This window comes from Drosophila virilis, chromosome 5 (assembly GCF_030788295.1).
Source record: "Drosophila virilis strain 15010-1051.87 chromosome 5, Dvir_AGI_RSII-ME, whole genome shotgun sequence".
Taxonomy (NCBI): domain Eukaryota; kingdom Metazoa; phylum Arthropoda; class Insecta; order Diptera; family Drosophilidae; genus Drosophila; species Drosophila virilis.
Genome location: NC_091547.1, coordinates 23,872,314 through 23,889,756, shown reverse-complemented (window position 1 = coordinate 23,889,756; position 17,443 = coordinate 23,872,314). Strand labels below are relative to the sequence as shown.

Sequence of the window (17,443 nt, the reverse complement as noted above, 5' to 3'; positions counted from 1 at the left end):
CTGGCGAATTCAGTTAAGAGATGGGCGCCTGTCGGTACATTTAAACAAATTATAAATGCTTAATAACACGACAGGCGTCCAACTCTACCTCAGTTCCACAAATGTATGTATTCTAAGGTCAAGGTATCCATAACTCATCCTCAATGGTCATGCGACGGTGGATAAAGCTTTCCCCTTAAGAGTTTGCCCGCAGTCTGCGCCCTGCTCCATGGAATTGCACACACACTTCTGCAAACTTGGTTAATTTATTGAATAATATCTTAACTAAGATCACATGGCACATGAACTGAGAACGTCCTCCAGGATTTGTTCCTCTAGCTGCCTGCAGGCGCTGGCCATGGTGATAAATACCCCCGGTTGTTGCTGCGCCTCCGCCCTGCATTGATAGTCATCCACAAAGGTGAACGTGCCCGCCACCGTCTTGCAGTGGCCGCCATCATCGCAGCCGGAATCGCTGCTCCAGCTCTCGCAGCCACACTGTGGCGGCTCATCCGGCGGCAGTTGCTGGGCTGGCACGCTGCTGACGACACGCTCCTCGGCATGCGGCTCCTGACGACGCCGCGGCCAGCTCCAGCAGCGCTGACAGCCACGCGACATGCTGGCCAGGCAACAGAGACGAAAGCAGACATCCGAGGCTCCACGCAGACACAAAAAGAATTCGGGCATGAAGCTGGGATTAATCACAGCATAGACCACAATGTTCATGCTCAGCTGGAGCGCATTTAGGGTTATGAATATGACCTCCAGATGCTCCATCAGATCCTCGTCCATTTTATTCGTATCGCCGCCAAAGAGCAGATTGAGCGAACTCTTTCTCGATGTCATGTGCGCCGGCAGCTCACCCACCATATAAAGCGTGATGACAATTAGAATGCTGATTGTGAGCTTCATTTGATGCTGCAGTGGTACGAGAAGCAGTTAAGGGTGTTGGACTGGAGAATTAGAGCTAGACATGTACCTGATAACGTTTCTGTGTGGTGCGCTCGTTGTCATTGCAGCTGCTTTGCTGGCATCTTTTGCCCTGCTTGGTCCAGCGGCGAAAGGCAATTATGATGGCCGTATTGCCAATAAGCAAAAATACGGCTGGTATCAGCGCCAGCAAGGCAAATGAGAACCAGTTGTGTATCTGATAGAACCTGCAAATGGCTTGAAGAAATCAGGATAACATTGAAAGAGCCGCCCAATATGTCCACTCACTTGGAATAGTAGAAGTCCGTGACATGGCAGGTGGCCGTATCCAAGTCGACAACAAAACAAAAAAAGTACGGCATATTGACCAGGATGGAGATGAGAATAACGAAGCAGATCATAAAGCGTGCCACCTTGCGACGACAAAATCTGGGTGCACCGTTGCCGACCGTAAAGCGTGACAAATAGATAAATCTATCAAGGCTAACGCAGGCCAATATTAGATTGGCAGCGCCCGTGCTAATGCCAAAGAGCGGCGTCTGCCACTGATAATCGTAGGCCACCCAGGCGGCGCTCTGATAGAAATAGCTGCGCGAGAGTGCGGTCAATGTGATGAGCAGGCAGGACACGCAATCCAGCCAGGAAAGGGCAGCCAGGTAAGTGAAAGCCGAGGGCGTCATCTTGGGTCGCATAAAGACGACAGCATTGATGAAGTTCGCGCAGAGACCAAACGAGGCCAGGGTGGGCACCGCCAAGCCATAGATCAGAAATATGGTTACGGTTGGCGTGGTGCGCTGGAACATGCACACATCGTTCGAATGGAGCTGGTAGCTGGAGTTGGAATTGGCGTTGGAGTTGGAGTTGGATTTGTTGCTGGCGAAATTCAGGACAAAGTAATCCAACATGTCTGACTAACTGACTGATTGCTGACATACTGAATGGGTGCGAGCGATATGTTTATCTAATTATTCACAAATACAGTCGATAAGATTATCTATAGTTAACGCACACATAATGTTAATTTGTGAGCAATCAAAGATAGCAAGGTACTCAAGTTTCGAAAGCCTAGCACCGACTATAGTTCCAGAGGATTGCATGGGTTTCTGGCATGTTCTGCTTACATTATATTTTTAAAGCAACATTTCTTCTCTCTCTAATACATATAATTTATTTACACTTTTGCAGAAATTGAAGCCAATGAGAATTGTGTAGACAGGCGTTAATACCTTAATTGCGATGCCAAGCAAGGCTTGGGCTGTTTGCCCAGGTAAGGTAAGACTCTTTATTGTAGCTACTAGAGTGCTTAGTCGTTTTTTATTTGTTTTAATTTTATATATTTGTCTTATTTTTAGAATAAGTTGTTTAGAATAAGCTGTCTGCTCAGAAGGGGTAACACTTTATATTGTATCTATTAAAAAACTTTTTGTGCCTTTTATTTTTTTTAGATTCGTCTATTACATATAGTTTACTTCGTCCAGAAGAGGTAAGACTCAGTACTATATCTACTAGAAAACTTTCTATTGTTATACTTATTATTATTTTAAAGAATTATCTATTACTTATAATTCATTTTCTCTTTCAGCTCATCGAAGAACAAATTTAAGCCAATGAGAAGTGCATAAAAAGGCTCTAATGAGTTAATTGCAATGATAAGCAAATGAGCATCGAGTAGAACGGCAAAAGGAAGTGGTGTTTGACCAGGTAAGGCTCCGTACTGTATCTTCTAGATAACTTGCTCCCTTAGTATTTGGTTTGAAATTATAGTGTAGTATTTATTCGTATATATACGAGCATGATTCATGCTTATGCCATTTGATTTACTTCAGTTGTATTTTTTTTGATTTGTTGCTGATTGGATTTATAAATTACGTATATGTCGTATATCGATAGACACACAAACAAATCCCCCGATGTAGCATTCGTTTTAGTTTAGCTTTCGGTTTGTTTGGTTAGACGCCAAGAATAATATCGGGTTTTTGTTATTTTTTGAAGTAATTTATTGAGTTGAATTTAGGTTTTTTGTATCTTTATATAGTATGCTTACGGCAAACATCGAGATTTGTATTTGATTTGATATATATGTATATATTTTGTTGTTGTTTGTAGTTGAATTTGTACTAAAATTAATGTTTCATTTATAATTAAATATGCGATTTAAAAAAACACACACATATGAGTTGTTCAAAAATACTTAAAAAATAATTGAAGTATGTTGTAAAAATGTTTTTTGCTCTAAATAAAAAATCAAATAACAATAATAAGTGTATATATTCCATACATATACATATATAAGTATATAGCTATGCATTTGTATAGTTCCATAGTAAAATTAATGTTAATATTAATGCATAATATATATCTTTAATATTTTAAACAGACTTGGAAATTTTGTTTTGTTGTTGCCATCAAATTCATTAAAGTAATCAATTAACTATAGTTACTCATACTACACACGCACACATTTATAAATATATTATTATTTATTTATATTAAATAATGTAGTATATCATACCATATACGAGCAAATTTACGTGTAGAGTACAATCTGTTGAACTTGAACTTTAAGTGGTACTCGTCATAGTCATATTTAGTCACAAAATTAGTTTATTTCCAATAATAATTTTAGTATTTATTTTCTTAGAATATATATATATATATATTTGATTTTTAATTATTTAATATTCGACTGTGTTTGAAATAAACGTTTTTAAATGCTTCAAGTTCGGAGTTATACATTTTTTTTTATAAATATAAATAAGTTACTTTAGATTTTAAACGAATCTTGTATTTGAAATTGCAACTACTTTTGTTAATTTAATTTAAGTTAGTTTTTATTAGTTTTTAGTTTTTGTGCCCTAGCGTTAGCACATAGCTTGGCTACTAAGTTATCGTTTGATAAGATTCCTTTCTATATTTAATAGAATATATTTATATAATTAGTTTATGTATATTTGTTCTATATATGCCTCATGCAAAAGCCGACAACTTTGTTGATATAACTCGTCAAATTTTAGAGTATTTCGAATTTCTTATGCTTCTAGAAAGAAAGATAGCTACGAGAGGCACAAAAGCTTAGCTTAGGCTGCGCTACACAAAATATTTAATTTCGATTTAAATTTAAAATTCTTTTTATAATATTTCTTGTTCTTTTTGGTATTTCTTTTGGTAACTGAAGTTCTTGATATAACACGCATGTGTTTCTTTTAAGCTTATAGTAGATTGTCTTTTCTCATAGTTAAACAGTAGTTAATTAGCAGCTAAATTTTAGTTAGGTACTAAAGTTTCAACACGAAGATAATACATACATATGCACTATATATATATACATATATATTATTCCATCTATAGTTAGACTTTGGAAAGCTACACTTCTGGCGCAGTTAAGAGCAATAAATTTAGTTTATTCTTAGACTAAACCTAAACTTTCTTTTAGCTTTAACTTATTGCTATGCAATTTGTTTTGCTTTTAATTTTTCTTTCTTTTTATTATTATTATTATGGTACATTGAGACTCTATGCCGTTTATATGTATGCATATATTCGGTTAATATATGCTAGAAATCGTTTAATATTCATATAATTTATACACACACATATACAGCTAATTAAAAGGTGATAAATAAGAAATACGCACATAAGTATGCTATGATATTTCTGAATGTTCGAAATCAATGAAAAGTGCTCAGAATATATATGTATTTATATACTAAATTGTCCATGCCAACTTGCTTAAACGCATATTTCGACTTGCTTATAATGTAGGGGCCAACATTACAATCGAACAACGTTTAAAGCTCTCAACCGAAACGTAGTATCCTCCATCTAATTGCTGAGTGTGACTAAAAAAGAAAGATAAACTTTAGAGCGAGACAGAGAGAGAGAGAGAGAGAGAGAGAAAGAGGGAGAGAGAGTGAGAAGGCGCTAAAGATCAGCTAGTTGGAGAGCATGTGTATATCTACATATATAACTTTATGTGATAACATTGAGATGTTTGCTAAATTGTTTTAATATATATTTTAATGCTTAATTTAATACTTGAATCTGAATGTGAATCTTGAGAATTTGAAAAGTTTTCAAATAGTTGGCGAAATTGAAAATATGAAATATGTGAAGCGCATGACTGCGTTAGGGAAAAGTTTTTGTTTAGTTTGGTTGAGTTTAGTTTAGTTTAGTTCGGTATTAAGTTGCGAGAGACAGAGAGAAAAGCGTTGGGCAATGGTATATAAAATAAAAGTTTTTATTGCATACTTTTCATAGTTTTTTCTTCTTCCATATTTTTAATTTTAATGTGTTTTTTGGCTTTGAGTTGCAGTTCCAACGTGGAGCAAATGTTTAACAATGATTGATAATTGTTTTTAGAACTAAATGAATATGTCGTGTATGTTAACTTAGTGTACTCGTGAGTGCCTAACAATTAGTCAAAGATTTAATTAAGCAATAAATAAAAGCTTAAGACAACAAATTATTGCTTTCGTTTAGCATAAATAACAATTATGATATGACTAACCGAAAACAAATAAACAAAAAAGTATTTATGATGTCTTTTTTTAATAAACAATTAATATCAACTGACGACACAACTCGCTGGTTCCGTTTCCGTTTGATTGTTGCTTACAGCTGCTTATGGGCTGACAATGTATTCGGGATTCACATAGGAGAAGCCAACAAATTCCGATTGATCCAGATTCATCATAAACACCTTATCCGTGGGCGTCAAGTCTGTTTTCTCTGATGTGAACTGCTTATCAAAATTGGACACATCCTTGCGGTGTTTCTGAGCGGCAGGACATTATGGTTAGTGAAGGATTCTTTTAGTTTTTACAATAGATAACTTACAATTTTTGGCTTGAACGGCGGCTGTACCTCACGATTTTCTATCTTCTCCCAGTCGATGCGCCGGAAAAATGGATGCAAACGCACATCCTCCTCGCCGGAGGCGCCACAACCTAAACGCTTGTTGGGCTGCTTGGTCAAGAACTGCGGCAGGCAGAAGGTAAGTATATAAATAAATTAAATTTTGCTTAACTTACGCCCTTGCACGCCTCCTTGGCCTCCTTGCTGAGACTCTTGGGATATGATACATTATGATCGGTTATGGCCGCAAACAGCTCCTCCTCATCCTCTCCATCGAAGGGCGGTTGACCCACTAGCATCTCATAGAGAAGCACACCATAAGCCCACCAATCCACAGACTTGCCATACGGCTGATAGAGTATTATCTGTGAATAGACCAAGTTTAGATAGCTTCCTTAAATTCTGCTGTTTAACCCTGACCTCTGGCGCTATGTAGTCCGGTGTGCCGCAGAATGTTTTGGTCGTCTTCTCGCCCATGATGTTCTCCTTGCACATGCCAAAGTCGGCGATTTTTACATGTCCATCGGCATCGAGGAGCACATTGTCCAGCTTCAGATCCCGATACAAAATGCCCTTGGCATGGAGAAAGAAAAGTCCTGCCGCAATTTCCGCAGCATAAAATCTGGACGCGAGTAAAAGAATATGCTATAAGATATCTTCAGAACTGGCCGCTAAATACTTAACAACTTACACGGCGACTGGTTCCTTGAACTTGCCAAATTGTTGTATTTGAAACATTAAATCACCGCCGTTCACATACTCCATGACAAAGAACAGGCGATCCTGTGCGAGTAGAGACTGTGTAAATTATTCAACTTAAAGGATTACGTATACGCACCATGGTCTGAAAGCAGGAATGCAGTTGGACAAGAAACGGCGGCTTCTCGCCCAGCGCCAGTACACGCTTCTCAATCATGGTGCACTCGACATCGTCATCCTGTATAATCACATCCTTTTTGAGTATCTTGATTGCATACAGCTCCTCGCTGCCCTTGCGCTCCGCCAGCAGCACCTGCACATGCACATGCCGCAAAAGTTTCACAAGTTCAACTTTAATTCGGGTCAAATTCTGTCAATTTACCTTGCCAAAAGAGCCCTTGCCCAGCACTTTAATAAAATTAAAGTCTGTGGCACGTATCATGTCCTTTTTGGACTGTGAATGTGTGTGTGTATCGCAGCGCATCATCGGCTGCTTCCGCTGCGACGGCTTCTGCTTCAGCTTGAGCAAATCCTGCTGATCATCCGCACAGGGCACATTGTAATATTCACCCTCATCCTGTGTCAGCAGCTTGAACCAACCGTTGGTGGGATTCTTGATAATCTCCGATATGCCAAACGACAAGGCGCCCATAAAATCATTGCGTGAGGTTCGATCCCAGTCCCACACCTCAATCAATATGCGTCGATCCTTGTCCTCCGGCTTGAGATCGCTGCAAAAATCAAGCTTTTGAGTGCCGCAAAAGAAAACTCGTAGACAATCTATTTATCCTACTAGCTAATGGTCTCATTCCACACGGGATTGAGGCACGCCTTGATGGTGCGCGTCTTCTTCTTGGACTGATCCTTGTCATCGGGTATCAGCTTGACCTTCACATACGGATCGCTCAGTCCATTGGGGTCCATGGGTATTAGATTTCTCCCCTCCTTGACTGCAATCATAAACGTGACCATAAGAATTTTTATATGTATTTTCTGCAACAGTCAGCCAGCAGCTGGCAAATTGTGCAAGCGCAAAATTCTATAAAATATGCCAACGCATTATCCTGGCCCATTGTTATTGTTCACGTGCTTCTTCGCTTCTTTCACCTCCTGCCCGTCGTCTCCTCTGCCGTCTGCTTCAGCTGGCTTAACATATTTTTATCACGCTTTTGTTTAGCAACTGCATTTTAGTATTCATTATGTGGCATATTGTGTGGAGAGTTTTCTTCATAATGAATTAATGCAAATCATAAGCAATTTGCCAGCGTCTCAGCTGAGGGACAAAAGCAGCCCCAGGGCAATGCGAGGCTTGAATACTAAATAATTTCTGTTCAGATTTTGAATTTAAAGAGTACAGGATAGTAAATAAATCGAAATATTGCCTTTTGCTCTTTAAGGCGCCCGAGCAGGGACAATTAAGTGTTGGACAATTATAAGAAGTGTCAAAATCCCAGATGGAATTATTTAGATGCGCTTAAAACAGATTTCTTGAATTTAGCTTGCTTACAGTGAAATCTTTTTTGTTGGGAAATATGTGAAAATAACAAATTTAATAGAGCCTTAACTATATTTCTTGAAATGAGCTCTGTTTGCAGTTACAAGTATAGTGTTAAAAAGTATGTTAACATAACAAAACTAAGAGGGCAGTTTCCTCAAATTTAGCTATGCATACACGATACACATATAGTGTTGTGATCACAGTTACAAGAATAGAGTTGTAAAATTTGTGAAAATAACAAAATCAATCGGTTATTGAAATAGATTAAAAACGGGGATTTCTCGCATTAAAGGCCAGACTTAGTGTTGAAAAACGTGTTACAAATGAAAATATTATTTTTTAGTACTTTAAATCTGGAATAAAGAGGTGTAACATGTAAACCAAGTCAGAATTGTAATTCTTCACAGTTGCCGTTGTTAGGAAACAGTCAGAAATTTAACATTTTAGGCATCTTGTTAGTGAAAAAACTTTGCAACTGCTTTCCATAATTTTTTATTGTATTTTTTTTTATTATCTTCTCGTTTGTAAACTTCTGCGCGAGGTGGAGGCTTATGGTAAACTTGTTGGGCGCCGCAATTGGTTAAAACTTAAGCGCTTTACAGTCGTATTTCAGCGGTGGAGTGAAATGTGGTTGGGGGTCTCGCCAACAAGTTGGCAACAACTTAAGAGCTTGGTCGTAATACGCTTAGAATTGGGTGCATTACTCGTACTTACTGTGCACGGTGAGCAGATGCTCTTTGACATTTATCTCGAGATAGATGCGTCCCCGTCGCTCCGTATGATCGCAGCCGCACAAGCTGGGCACGTTCTCCTTGCAGCGTGCATGTACGTTCATATCGCATGCTAAATAAGGTTGAATGTATATGTATTCGTTGCCAGGTCGTAGGTCACGTAGTGGAATAAAGATAAGTCGCTTGTTAGTGGCCACTTGGCAAACATTGAAATAGATGGTCAGCTCGGGCGGGAGAAAGTTACAGAGAATAGATTGAAAGTGATTTCTTTAGCTGTTGGCGGTGCTACAGGAATAGCAACAGGAGGCTGATATATACGCACACACACACAGACACACACATATATATATACACACACGCGCACAGGACACGCGACAGGACACGCATACAAAGTGAGTTTTGATATAGCTCAAGTACTTACCCCACAATCCATAAGCCCATTGAATACGAAAGTGAGGAAAAAAAACATATATCCTCGGCATGCCGAAGCCTAGAATACTCTTGCGGACGATTGTGTATATAAGACATATAAATAAGAGAGGCTAGAAACTAGAGTAGCAGACAGACAGACAGATGTATCTAAATCGCCTGTTAATACTGATGAATATATATATATATACTTCTTAGCTACATATATGTATGCTTCGTGGCAAAACTAATGTACCCGCTGCATGGAAAGTAAATAAAAAATTGTCGCCTACTTCGTTGGGAAACATCTGCGCCCGGTTATCAATCAGCGCGGCAATCCAATAAACTCATCCGCCTCTCTCATCCAAATGCCAAATGCGTTGCCTCCTATCCTTTTGCTACGCCCACATGGAACGCCTCTTGGGCAATACAAAATCAACGCCAATTTGTGTTGTCGACTGCAATTGCAATCAATTTGGCAGCGGCAAAAACGGGTCAATGCGAAAAAACTGTTGCATAGTTTGAGGCGCACATGTCGCAGGCATATGCACAGGATATACACACAGGCCAGAGTTGCCCAACAGGGTTGCACTGGGCAGTACTCGAAATGCATTCAATTGGAAATAATTGCAAATGGAATTGTAATTCATTTTGCACTGCAACGCATGTGCTCAATTCGTAAATAGAATTTTAAAAATTCCCTGATACATGGTGCGGTCGATCAGGAAAGGCCGCTTTTTTGACTGAGCTAAACGGAATATTAATCAAATTGGCATTTTTTGGGGTATTATCGGAAGTATTAGTTAAACGAACATTTCCAGGGACTAAAAGGACTTTTCAAACTCATCTGATTTGGGTAAGTGCTAACAATTCCTTATCATTTTTTTCTATGCCTTATTAATTTGAAGAAGTCTCAGGATATTTATTTGAAGAAGTTTTTACCCTTACTAGAAATTCAACTATTTAATAAACTATTAACTATTTGAATATCTATTCACAACGACGAACGAAAATAGGTGCACGAAAATATTGTATAAAAAGTAATTTAAGCTATTTTCTTGTTTTGGGTAATCTACGAACTAATCAAAAGCATCTGGGCTAAAATAATTGATAACATTGTTGTAGTGATAAATCGAAATCAAAGCTGCAACATATATCAATTTATGCTCGTAGTCTAAATCGGGGTACAGGGTATTTGCGATTCGATAACTTCACTATCCACCCTCTAAACCTGCTTATGAAGTTAACTGTAATTGACCAGCTCATCGCTCATTATCATCATGTTCATCCGCAGATATCGCTATGATTGTCAGGCCTTTCGGTCCCGGGGCGTTGCATCATTGGCTGATTTCATGGCATTTTCTCGCTTTTTTGTTGTGTTTTTATATTTGTTTCCCTTTCGCTTTCTTTTGCCGCTTTTGCTCATGTGTAAAATTACTTCGGACATCGCTCACAGCCCACACCCGCTGCGAAAAGTATGCGCCATTGGGCGGCTGCATCGACGTCATTTGGCTGTTGAGGCGCACGTGGCGTATACGTATTTTCATTTTCATTTTTTTTCTGTTGCGAAACTTTCGCTTGTTGCTTGCGTCGCATGGAAAAAGTAATCATTTTTTGATGTCCACAAGCTTACTAGGGCGTTGGGGCGTGGCAGGCTGGTCAGTTGGGCAGTCTGTGTGTTGTGTTTAATGAAAATATGAAAGAGTTGTTTTTTTTTTCGTTTTCCTTGCGGCACACAACAAAAAACACAACGTCAAATAACAAAAATGAAATATAAAAAGGTTTTCCCCTAGCGTGCCACATTTCGTAGAGCAAAAAAAACAACAACAACAACTGTGGGTGTGCTTGTGTGTGGCCCAGTTCTGCGTTTGCCGCTTTTTTGCGTACAATTATTTATTTATATAGAGCCTCATATGCAGGCTTACTATATATTTTAAATACCCTCTGAGTGCTGTAAATTGGGCATGCCAAATTGAGCTATGTAAAAAAAAAGTATTTACAAAAAAAGTGCACAAATTTCTACTTCAATTCGGCTTTATTGAGAATTTGCTGTCGTCGCTCACATAGCATTGTTTCAAAACTTTTTACAGGGTATGCTGCTATTGAGCTTATGCCTGAAACTGACTTCCTTCTTTTTCTTGTTATTGCATATTCGGGCAGCAGTTTTTTGTGTGCCTTCCGATGAGTTTAAAGTTGGCCGCTTTGCTGGTCTGAATAACAGGCCAAATAATCTTGTTTCCACAAATATTCCATAGTTGTTTTAAGTATTTACGCAACTTGTGGCCTTGCTAGTCCATAAGGTTTATAGCATCTGTTTTGCAAATCTTTCAATATCCTGAACTGCGCCCAATCTAAGTCAATTTTAATATTTGATTTTCCTTTGTTCATGCTTAAAATGAATTGTGCACATAAATTTTCTGCAATTCAGAATATCAGACTTTTCTTTCAATCTCTGTTTGCTAGTCAAATTTATGATAAGAATGAAATTTTAAATCGAATTCCAATTTAAATTCATATAGATTGGTATCTTAAGGCCTTATTAATGCTTACTGCATAAATGACCTCTAAAGTTCCAGAGCTCCGCAAAAGTATTCTAGCCAGATTTCAAAAACTTATTTACTTGTCAAGACCTTGTCAATTGTGTGAGTTACTTAGAACGTCATGTGCTTACTAGCTTGTTTGATTAATCAATTCTCCAATTGTTTGTAATAATTCAATTATTGTTATATTTTTTTGTTTGTGAAAATATCCTGTGTGGGAACCATGTGATATATGCTCAATAATTCAGAAGCACAAATGAGGCAAAACCAAAAACACAATTGCAATAGAATTGTAAACGTTGTAAAGCTGGTTGAAATAACACACATGCACACACACACACACACAAGCACATATGCACAAAATTGGCGCTCGATAATGACAGTCACACACACAGACACACAGACACACACACACGCACTTCCGGCAACGGCTACGGCTTATTGTTGGAGAATTTTCTGTTGCCACATTTACATTTCCATTTGCAATCTGTTTGCTTGGGACTGTTTTCAATGCGTGTGTGTGTGTGCGTGTGCGTGTGTAGTGGTCTGTTTATCTATTGTTATTGTTGTTGTAGTTGTTGTCGCTGTGGTTCTACTTGTTTGCCTGGCCGGGGCAATGAGGCGTAAGTAAATTATTTGTTTGCCAAGGGGCCATGCCGGATATTAAGGCAACAATTTGCGCTGTCTAACAAATGATTCGGAAAATTGTGTAGTTTTATCTGCTTTCTTTTTCCTTGTTGTTCTTTTTTGCGGCAAACCAAAAATTATTCAAAGCAAAAGGACAACAAAACTAAGTTATATAATTAACATTCAAATGCCGCAATTTGCAATGCGGCGTTAAAACAAATATTGTTGATATGATTAGCGGGGCAATGCGAATTCTCGCAGGCAGCTGTAAATTCTAGTGACAACAACAAAAACAATTTACAACAAGCTGCTAAGGTGCAAGCAAATATTTGAAAGGGGCGTGGCACGGTGAAAGGGCGGCAACGTGTCAACAACAAGCGCAATGGCGACAACAACAATAGCATCAACAGAAACTCAAGTGCGTCACACCCACACACACAACATACACACACAGCACACGCAATACACACACACACACACACACAACACACACACCCAACAACGTGGCAAGTGCGCACTTGAGTCGGAACAAAGCGCTGCTAATTGTAAATTGCAACAATCCAAAAATGCGAACTCAACCAACAGACGAGACGATTGCTTAGATGCTAAAAGAGATGCTGGGCTAGAAATGAGCGCGTGTCACGAAAGGCATGACAATACAGCTTTGAAATTAATAAACAGAAAATAATACATTAAAAAAAAATAAATAAACGAAAAGCACAAATTTCCAAAAAATAATGAAACAAAATATAAGTAATAAAAAACGTATTTAAATAAAACTAAGCCTTAATTAATTGAAAATAAATGTTTTGGCTCATCTAACAAAATTAAAAATTATACTTTAAAGAACATACAAAAATATTTAAAACTAGGTTCAGAAAAAATAACTTTTCTTAGGTCAATGGAACAAATTCTTTTGGCCAAAAAAAAAAAGAAAATTAATAATAAATAAAAAATAAATAAACTTAATATTATCTAAACTTATATTTATAAAATTAAGCGAAAGTAATTTTAAATTAAAAAAAAGCTAAAGTCATAAAATTTTCAATCTTATTTTAAGCAAATTTTTGTTCGTTTTTTTTGTTTAAATAATTCTTCCTAAACGCGCCCATCTCTAGTTAAAACACTCACATAAACATACGCACACACACACACACACAAACACACACACTATAGTGAGCGTGAGAGACCCAAAAAGAAATAGAGAGAGAGTGTCTACGTTCGGACATACAGTTGGACATTACCTCGACACTTGAGACCCTTGTGCGTGATGCCGTGCAAGAGCGAGCCGCAATGATCGCAAAACATCGGCGATAGGAAGGCAACGTTGTGCCATTTGTGTGGCATCTGGTGTGCCTGAGAATTGGAACAGTTGGAGAGAGCTAATGGAAAATTAACGCAGGTTTTTCGCTATGAACGCGTACATTTAACTCTAAAGCAATGCATAAATTACGATTAACAAACAACTAACAGCCAAAAATAAAAAGAAAACATCAAAAACGTGGATGACTTTTAAAATAAACGCCAGATTAATTGAGTTCATTTTCCGCATGTTAAAAAAGATAAACACCAAAGCAAAAATGTTATTAATATAGAGAGATGGGAGAGAATGGAAGAGCTGGACCATGGAAGAGTTGCTGTGGCTGGTTATGGATATCGGTTGTTGGTTTCTGGTTGTGGGTTATGGGTTATGGGTTTCTGTGCTTTGTGGAGCTGGCTAATGTGCTGTGCAAACGTACAACGTACACTTGGAGCAGGGTGTTAAAGGTTTCCAAAAAGAAAAAAATATACAGCAACTTGTTCAGTTGCATAGCAAAATATTCCAAAAAATTTCTGTTAAAAGTTTAGCTTAGTTTAGTTTTCAATTAAAGGGATTTATGCCTAAAACAAAAGAATTTTGCAAACAAGTGGACAGCTCTGTTGTGCTTAGCTTAGAATACGCTTTAATAGCCTTTTTTTCTGCCCCATTGCGTACATAAATAACAATTTATATGTTCTCCGTGTTTTTTTTTATTATTTTCTGTTTTTTGCCCGCCTCTGTCGAAGGCTAAAACCCACAAATGCCAAACAACAGACAATTGTTGCCTAATCCGTTCTAAGAAGCAGCAGCCACATAAACAAATGGCACACACACATGCACAGACAGCCGTGTATGTACACACACAGCACATCACATTTTAATGTGCATAGAAAGACGATGTCAAATACACTCACACACACACACAGAGGAGAAAAGCCTGCTTACACCCTGTAGTACCGTTGGTAATGGATACTATGTACTATAGAGTACTCAGTTCATGAGATTGGGAAGAGCTTTTCGGAGGAAGTAAAGTATTAATTACAACGACTACAAGGAACTGCTTATACCCTGTGCTTCGCCTCAGAAGTGGGTATACCCACCAATGGGAAAATGTATTGTTTTATTGAGCAAGTAGTTCGTAAGGTACTAGAAAACGAGCTGTAGATTTTATTATATTTACAATATAACAATAGAAATGCCGGCTTATACCCTGCAGCTACTGTACAGATCGGGTATATTTTGTTTGGACAGCGAACTAACATCTCACTCCCTAAATCATGTTTTTATAAAAAGTTTCCATATAATTATCTACAGAAGGTATAATTTATACATACAAAGAATATATATATACAAGATTTGTAACCCGTTTTCAAAAGAGTTACAGGGTATCTTCTTCAAATAGAAGTAAGTGCCTAAAGTACTGTAACTCTACTTAGCAGAGTTACTCCTTATAGATGATCTAACAAAGAGAAAGAAGTCGAGTTTCAGGGTATATTATAGGACATCTAAGCAAATTTAAAGGAGTCTGCCAAAGCAGAGCTACAGGTTATATTATAGAAGATCCACACACAGAAAAAGAGGTCTGTTAGAGCACTGCAACTTGTTTTATAACTTCTTTAAACAGCCTTCGGGTTCGTGTAATACCCAGAAACACTGCCGCACTTTCTTAGCATTTACAGGGTGTATGTTCGTGTATAACTCAAGCACATGTGACTGTATCTTATTATTTTGAACTGGCAATGTCAGTGCCTTGAACTCATCAGCCCCAAAGAAGCACACACGTGTTTTGTTGTGTTGCCTGTTTTTTGTTTTTCTTTTTTTTTTTTGTATATCGTTGTTTTTTTCTTCTCTTTCTTTCAAGGCGGCTTCTTAAAAGTGGGCAAGGACATTTGATATTATTATGCGCATGCATGAGCATCGAGGAGCGCAGTTTTGGGCCATTTGTTGTTGTTGTCTGTGAGTCTTACAAGGCTCAACAGCTTGCAGCAATGCTCAGTCGACTATCTCGCTTGACAAACAAAATGGAGCCGATCCAAGTGCAAAGCTCAAAGCGCAAAAGCACACACACACACCCACAAACACACACAGATGACCACAAAAGGGTATTTGTGCGAGGGTTCTGCTTGGGGTGTTTGTGTGCTGTGGCTGTCCTTGCTGCGGCTGGCAGGGCCGCACACACAAAAAAGTGTTGCATACTTTGGCGGGCGCCCAAGGCTGTGCGTCTGTATAGTTTTTAGCGTGTATTTGGTTTTGCACTAAATGCATTTGTATGCGAGTTGTTTGAAGGTAAAACTCAATTGCCAATGGCTCTGCTGCCAACCTTGGCTATAAAGTTGCTCCACAGGGACAGCGACAGGTGGCATTAGATGCCACTTAGATGTCTAAGCGGAAGTTGTACGCTTTAATATAAGTTCGCTATTTTGGCTAAAACGTTCAGTTGAATAAAGTTAAATTACACGAAAGCTGTATGGGAGCAAAGCAAATAAAGGAAACGAGAGAGAGTGAAATGCGTCAAACAACATATTTCCATTAGAATTCCCAAATGGTTTTGGCCAAAAATGTGTGTTAATGTGTGTTGTTATAATACGAATATTCGGAAGATTATCTATCTTAAGAATCAGATTATTAGTTATAATAAATTCTACGCTCATTTTCCAGTTTTATATATTCATTTATTTATTAAATTGTTTACTTTAACAAACTATTTCAGCAGACCTTTAAAGTTGATTTAACTCGTAATATTTTAGTATTTTATGCTCGTAAACACGTGCTATTATTTATGTATTTGGGCTGTGCCGGAAATAAGCCAAATTATCAGCTCGCAACATGCCTGATTATGTGGCATCAACTGTGCTGAGTCCTCATTTAGTTATTTATTGCATGTTGCACGGGTCACTTTTCAGTTGCGTCACGTAGGCCTCACACACGACTTGCTGTCATATTTAGCACAATTTCGTATTTTTATTTTATTCATTTTTTAGATAACAGGTCAGCGGGCGGGCATATTACAGCTGCTCGTTTGCCACGTGCCAGGCGAGTTCTTTTCCAAAAGCAAAATAAAATAAATTTATTTGCAACAATTTCTCACGCGTTGTTTTTTTTTTTGACATTTTCTGTTGTCACTTCACAAATTTGCCGCGTGTTTATTGCGCGCCTCTCACTGCCACACACACAAGGTGGTCCCCGCCTATGCTCTATCTACCTAGCGCCCGCCTTATATCTTTGCCTACCAGCAATATTCCAACTCCAGTCTTAAGGACTTATTTTGCAGTAATTCAAGGATGCTGTGCAGCCCACACACACACACACATACGTAGAAGTATGCGCATATTAAGAATTGATGTCCTGATAACATGGCCGAGAGTTTTTGTCGTAGTGTTGGGATTGCATTTATAAATTGCCATGTCATTTATTATGACAGCGGGCATGATAAGGGGCGTGCCAGTGTTATAGGCATGATACACACACACACACACGCACACACATACATACACAGACTGGCACACAACCAGAGTCGCACACGGCTCAGTTGGCAGATGAGGCAAAACCAATCAAGCAAATCAAACAGCGTGGTGCAAACTAGATTCGTTTTCAATTTCCGTTCGGCAAACGTACACAAATTAACACACACACACACTCAGGTGTGTGTAGCCAATAAAATGCACAAATTTACCTGGCCCCAAACAATAAGCATGATTTTTCATGGCTGTAGCCCAAACTTTTGGGACCTGCATTCAATTTGATTAAATTGGCAAATGATTGCGAAATAGCAAACTTGGCAACAAATTGCATAAGAAAGTACATAAGCAGTTGGCCATAGGTAACCGAAATTTGAATACCCTGCGTTGAAGGTTCTGATCGCAAGGAAGATCTGTCC

The 17,443-nt window shown here is 38.3% G+C and overlaps 2 protein-coding genes across 15 annotated transcripts in view; both read right to left on the bottom strand.

Moving 5' to 3' along the window:
- Positions 1–270: 270 nt before the first annotated feature.
- On the bottom strand, positions 271–1,940 carry LOC6624825 (putative G-protein coupled receptor F59B2.13). The gene is made up of 3 exons (XM_002048947.3): positions 1,198–1,940; positions 959–1,136; positions 271–897 (listed from the first exon to the last, which is right to left on the bottom strand). The coding sequence occupies exons 1-3, from the start codon at positions 1,812–1,814 to the stop codon at positions 271–273; spliced, it is 1,422 nt and encodes a 473-aa protein (XP_002048983.1). The 5' UTR covers positions 1,815–1,940.
- Positions 1,941–3,142: 1,202 nt separating this feature from the next.
- Positions 3,143–17,443, bottom strand: part of Pkc53E (Protein C kinase 53E) — a 31,159-nt gene continuing 16,858 nt past the window's right edge. For 7 of the 14 annotated variants that reach the window (XM_070210573.1, XM_070210567.1, XM_070210568.1 and 4 more), the window contains 11 exons: positions 13,511–13,648; positions 8,675–8,803; positions 7,256–7,412; positions 6,845–7,193; positions 6,602–6,775; positions 6,455–6,546; positions 6,184–6,385; positions 5,940–6,128; positions 5,746–5,886; positions 5,483–5,683; positions 3,149–4,748 (listed from right to left, as the gene is read on the bottom strand). In XM_070210573.1, the coding sequence (XP_070066674.1) occupies positions 5,531–5,683; positions 5,746–5,886; positions 5,940–6,128; positions 6,184–6,385; positions 6,455–6,546; positions 6,602–6,775; positions 6,845–7,193; positions 7,256–7,412; positions 8,675–8,803; positions 13,511–13,648 (1,724 nt within the window). In that variant the 3' untranslated portion in view covers positions 3,149–4,748; positions 5,483–5,530. Of the gene's footprint in view, positions 4,767–5,157; positions 5,684–5,745; positions 5,887–5,939; positions 6,129–6,183; positions 6,386–6,454; positions 6,547–6,601; positions 6,776–6,844; positions 7,194–7,255; positions 7,413–8,674; positions 8,804–13,510; positions 13,649–17,443 lie in introns of all 14 variants that reach the window. The other 7 variants (XR_011417053.1, XM_070210574.1, XM_032437247.2 and 4 more) reach the window with 7 other exon arrangements.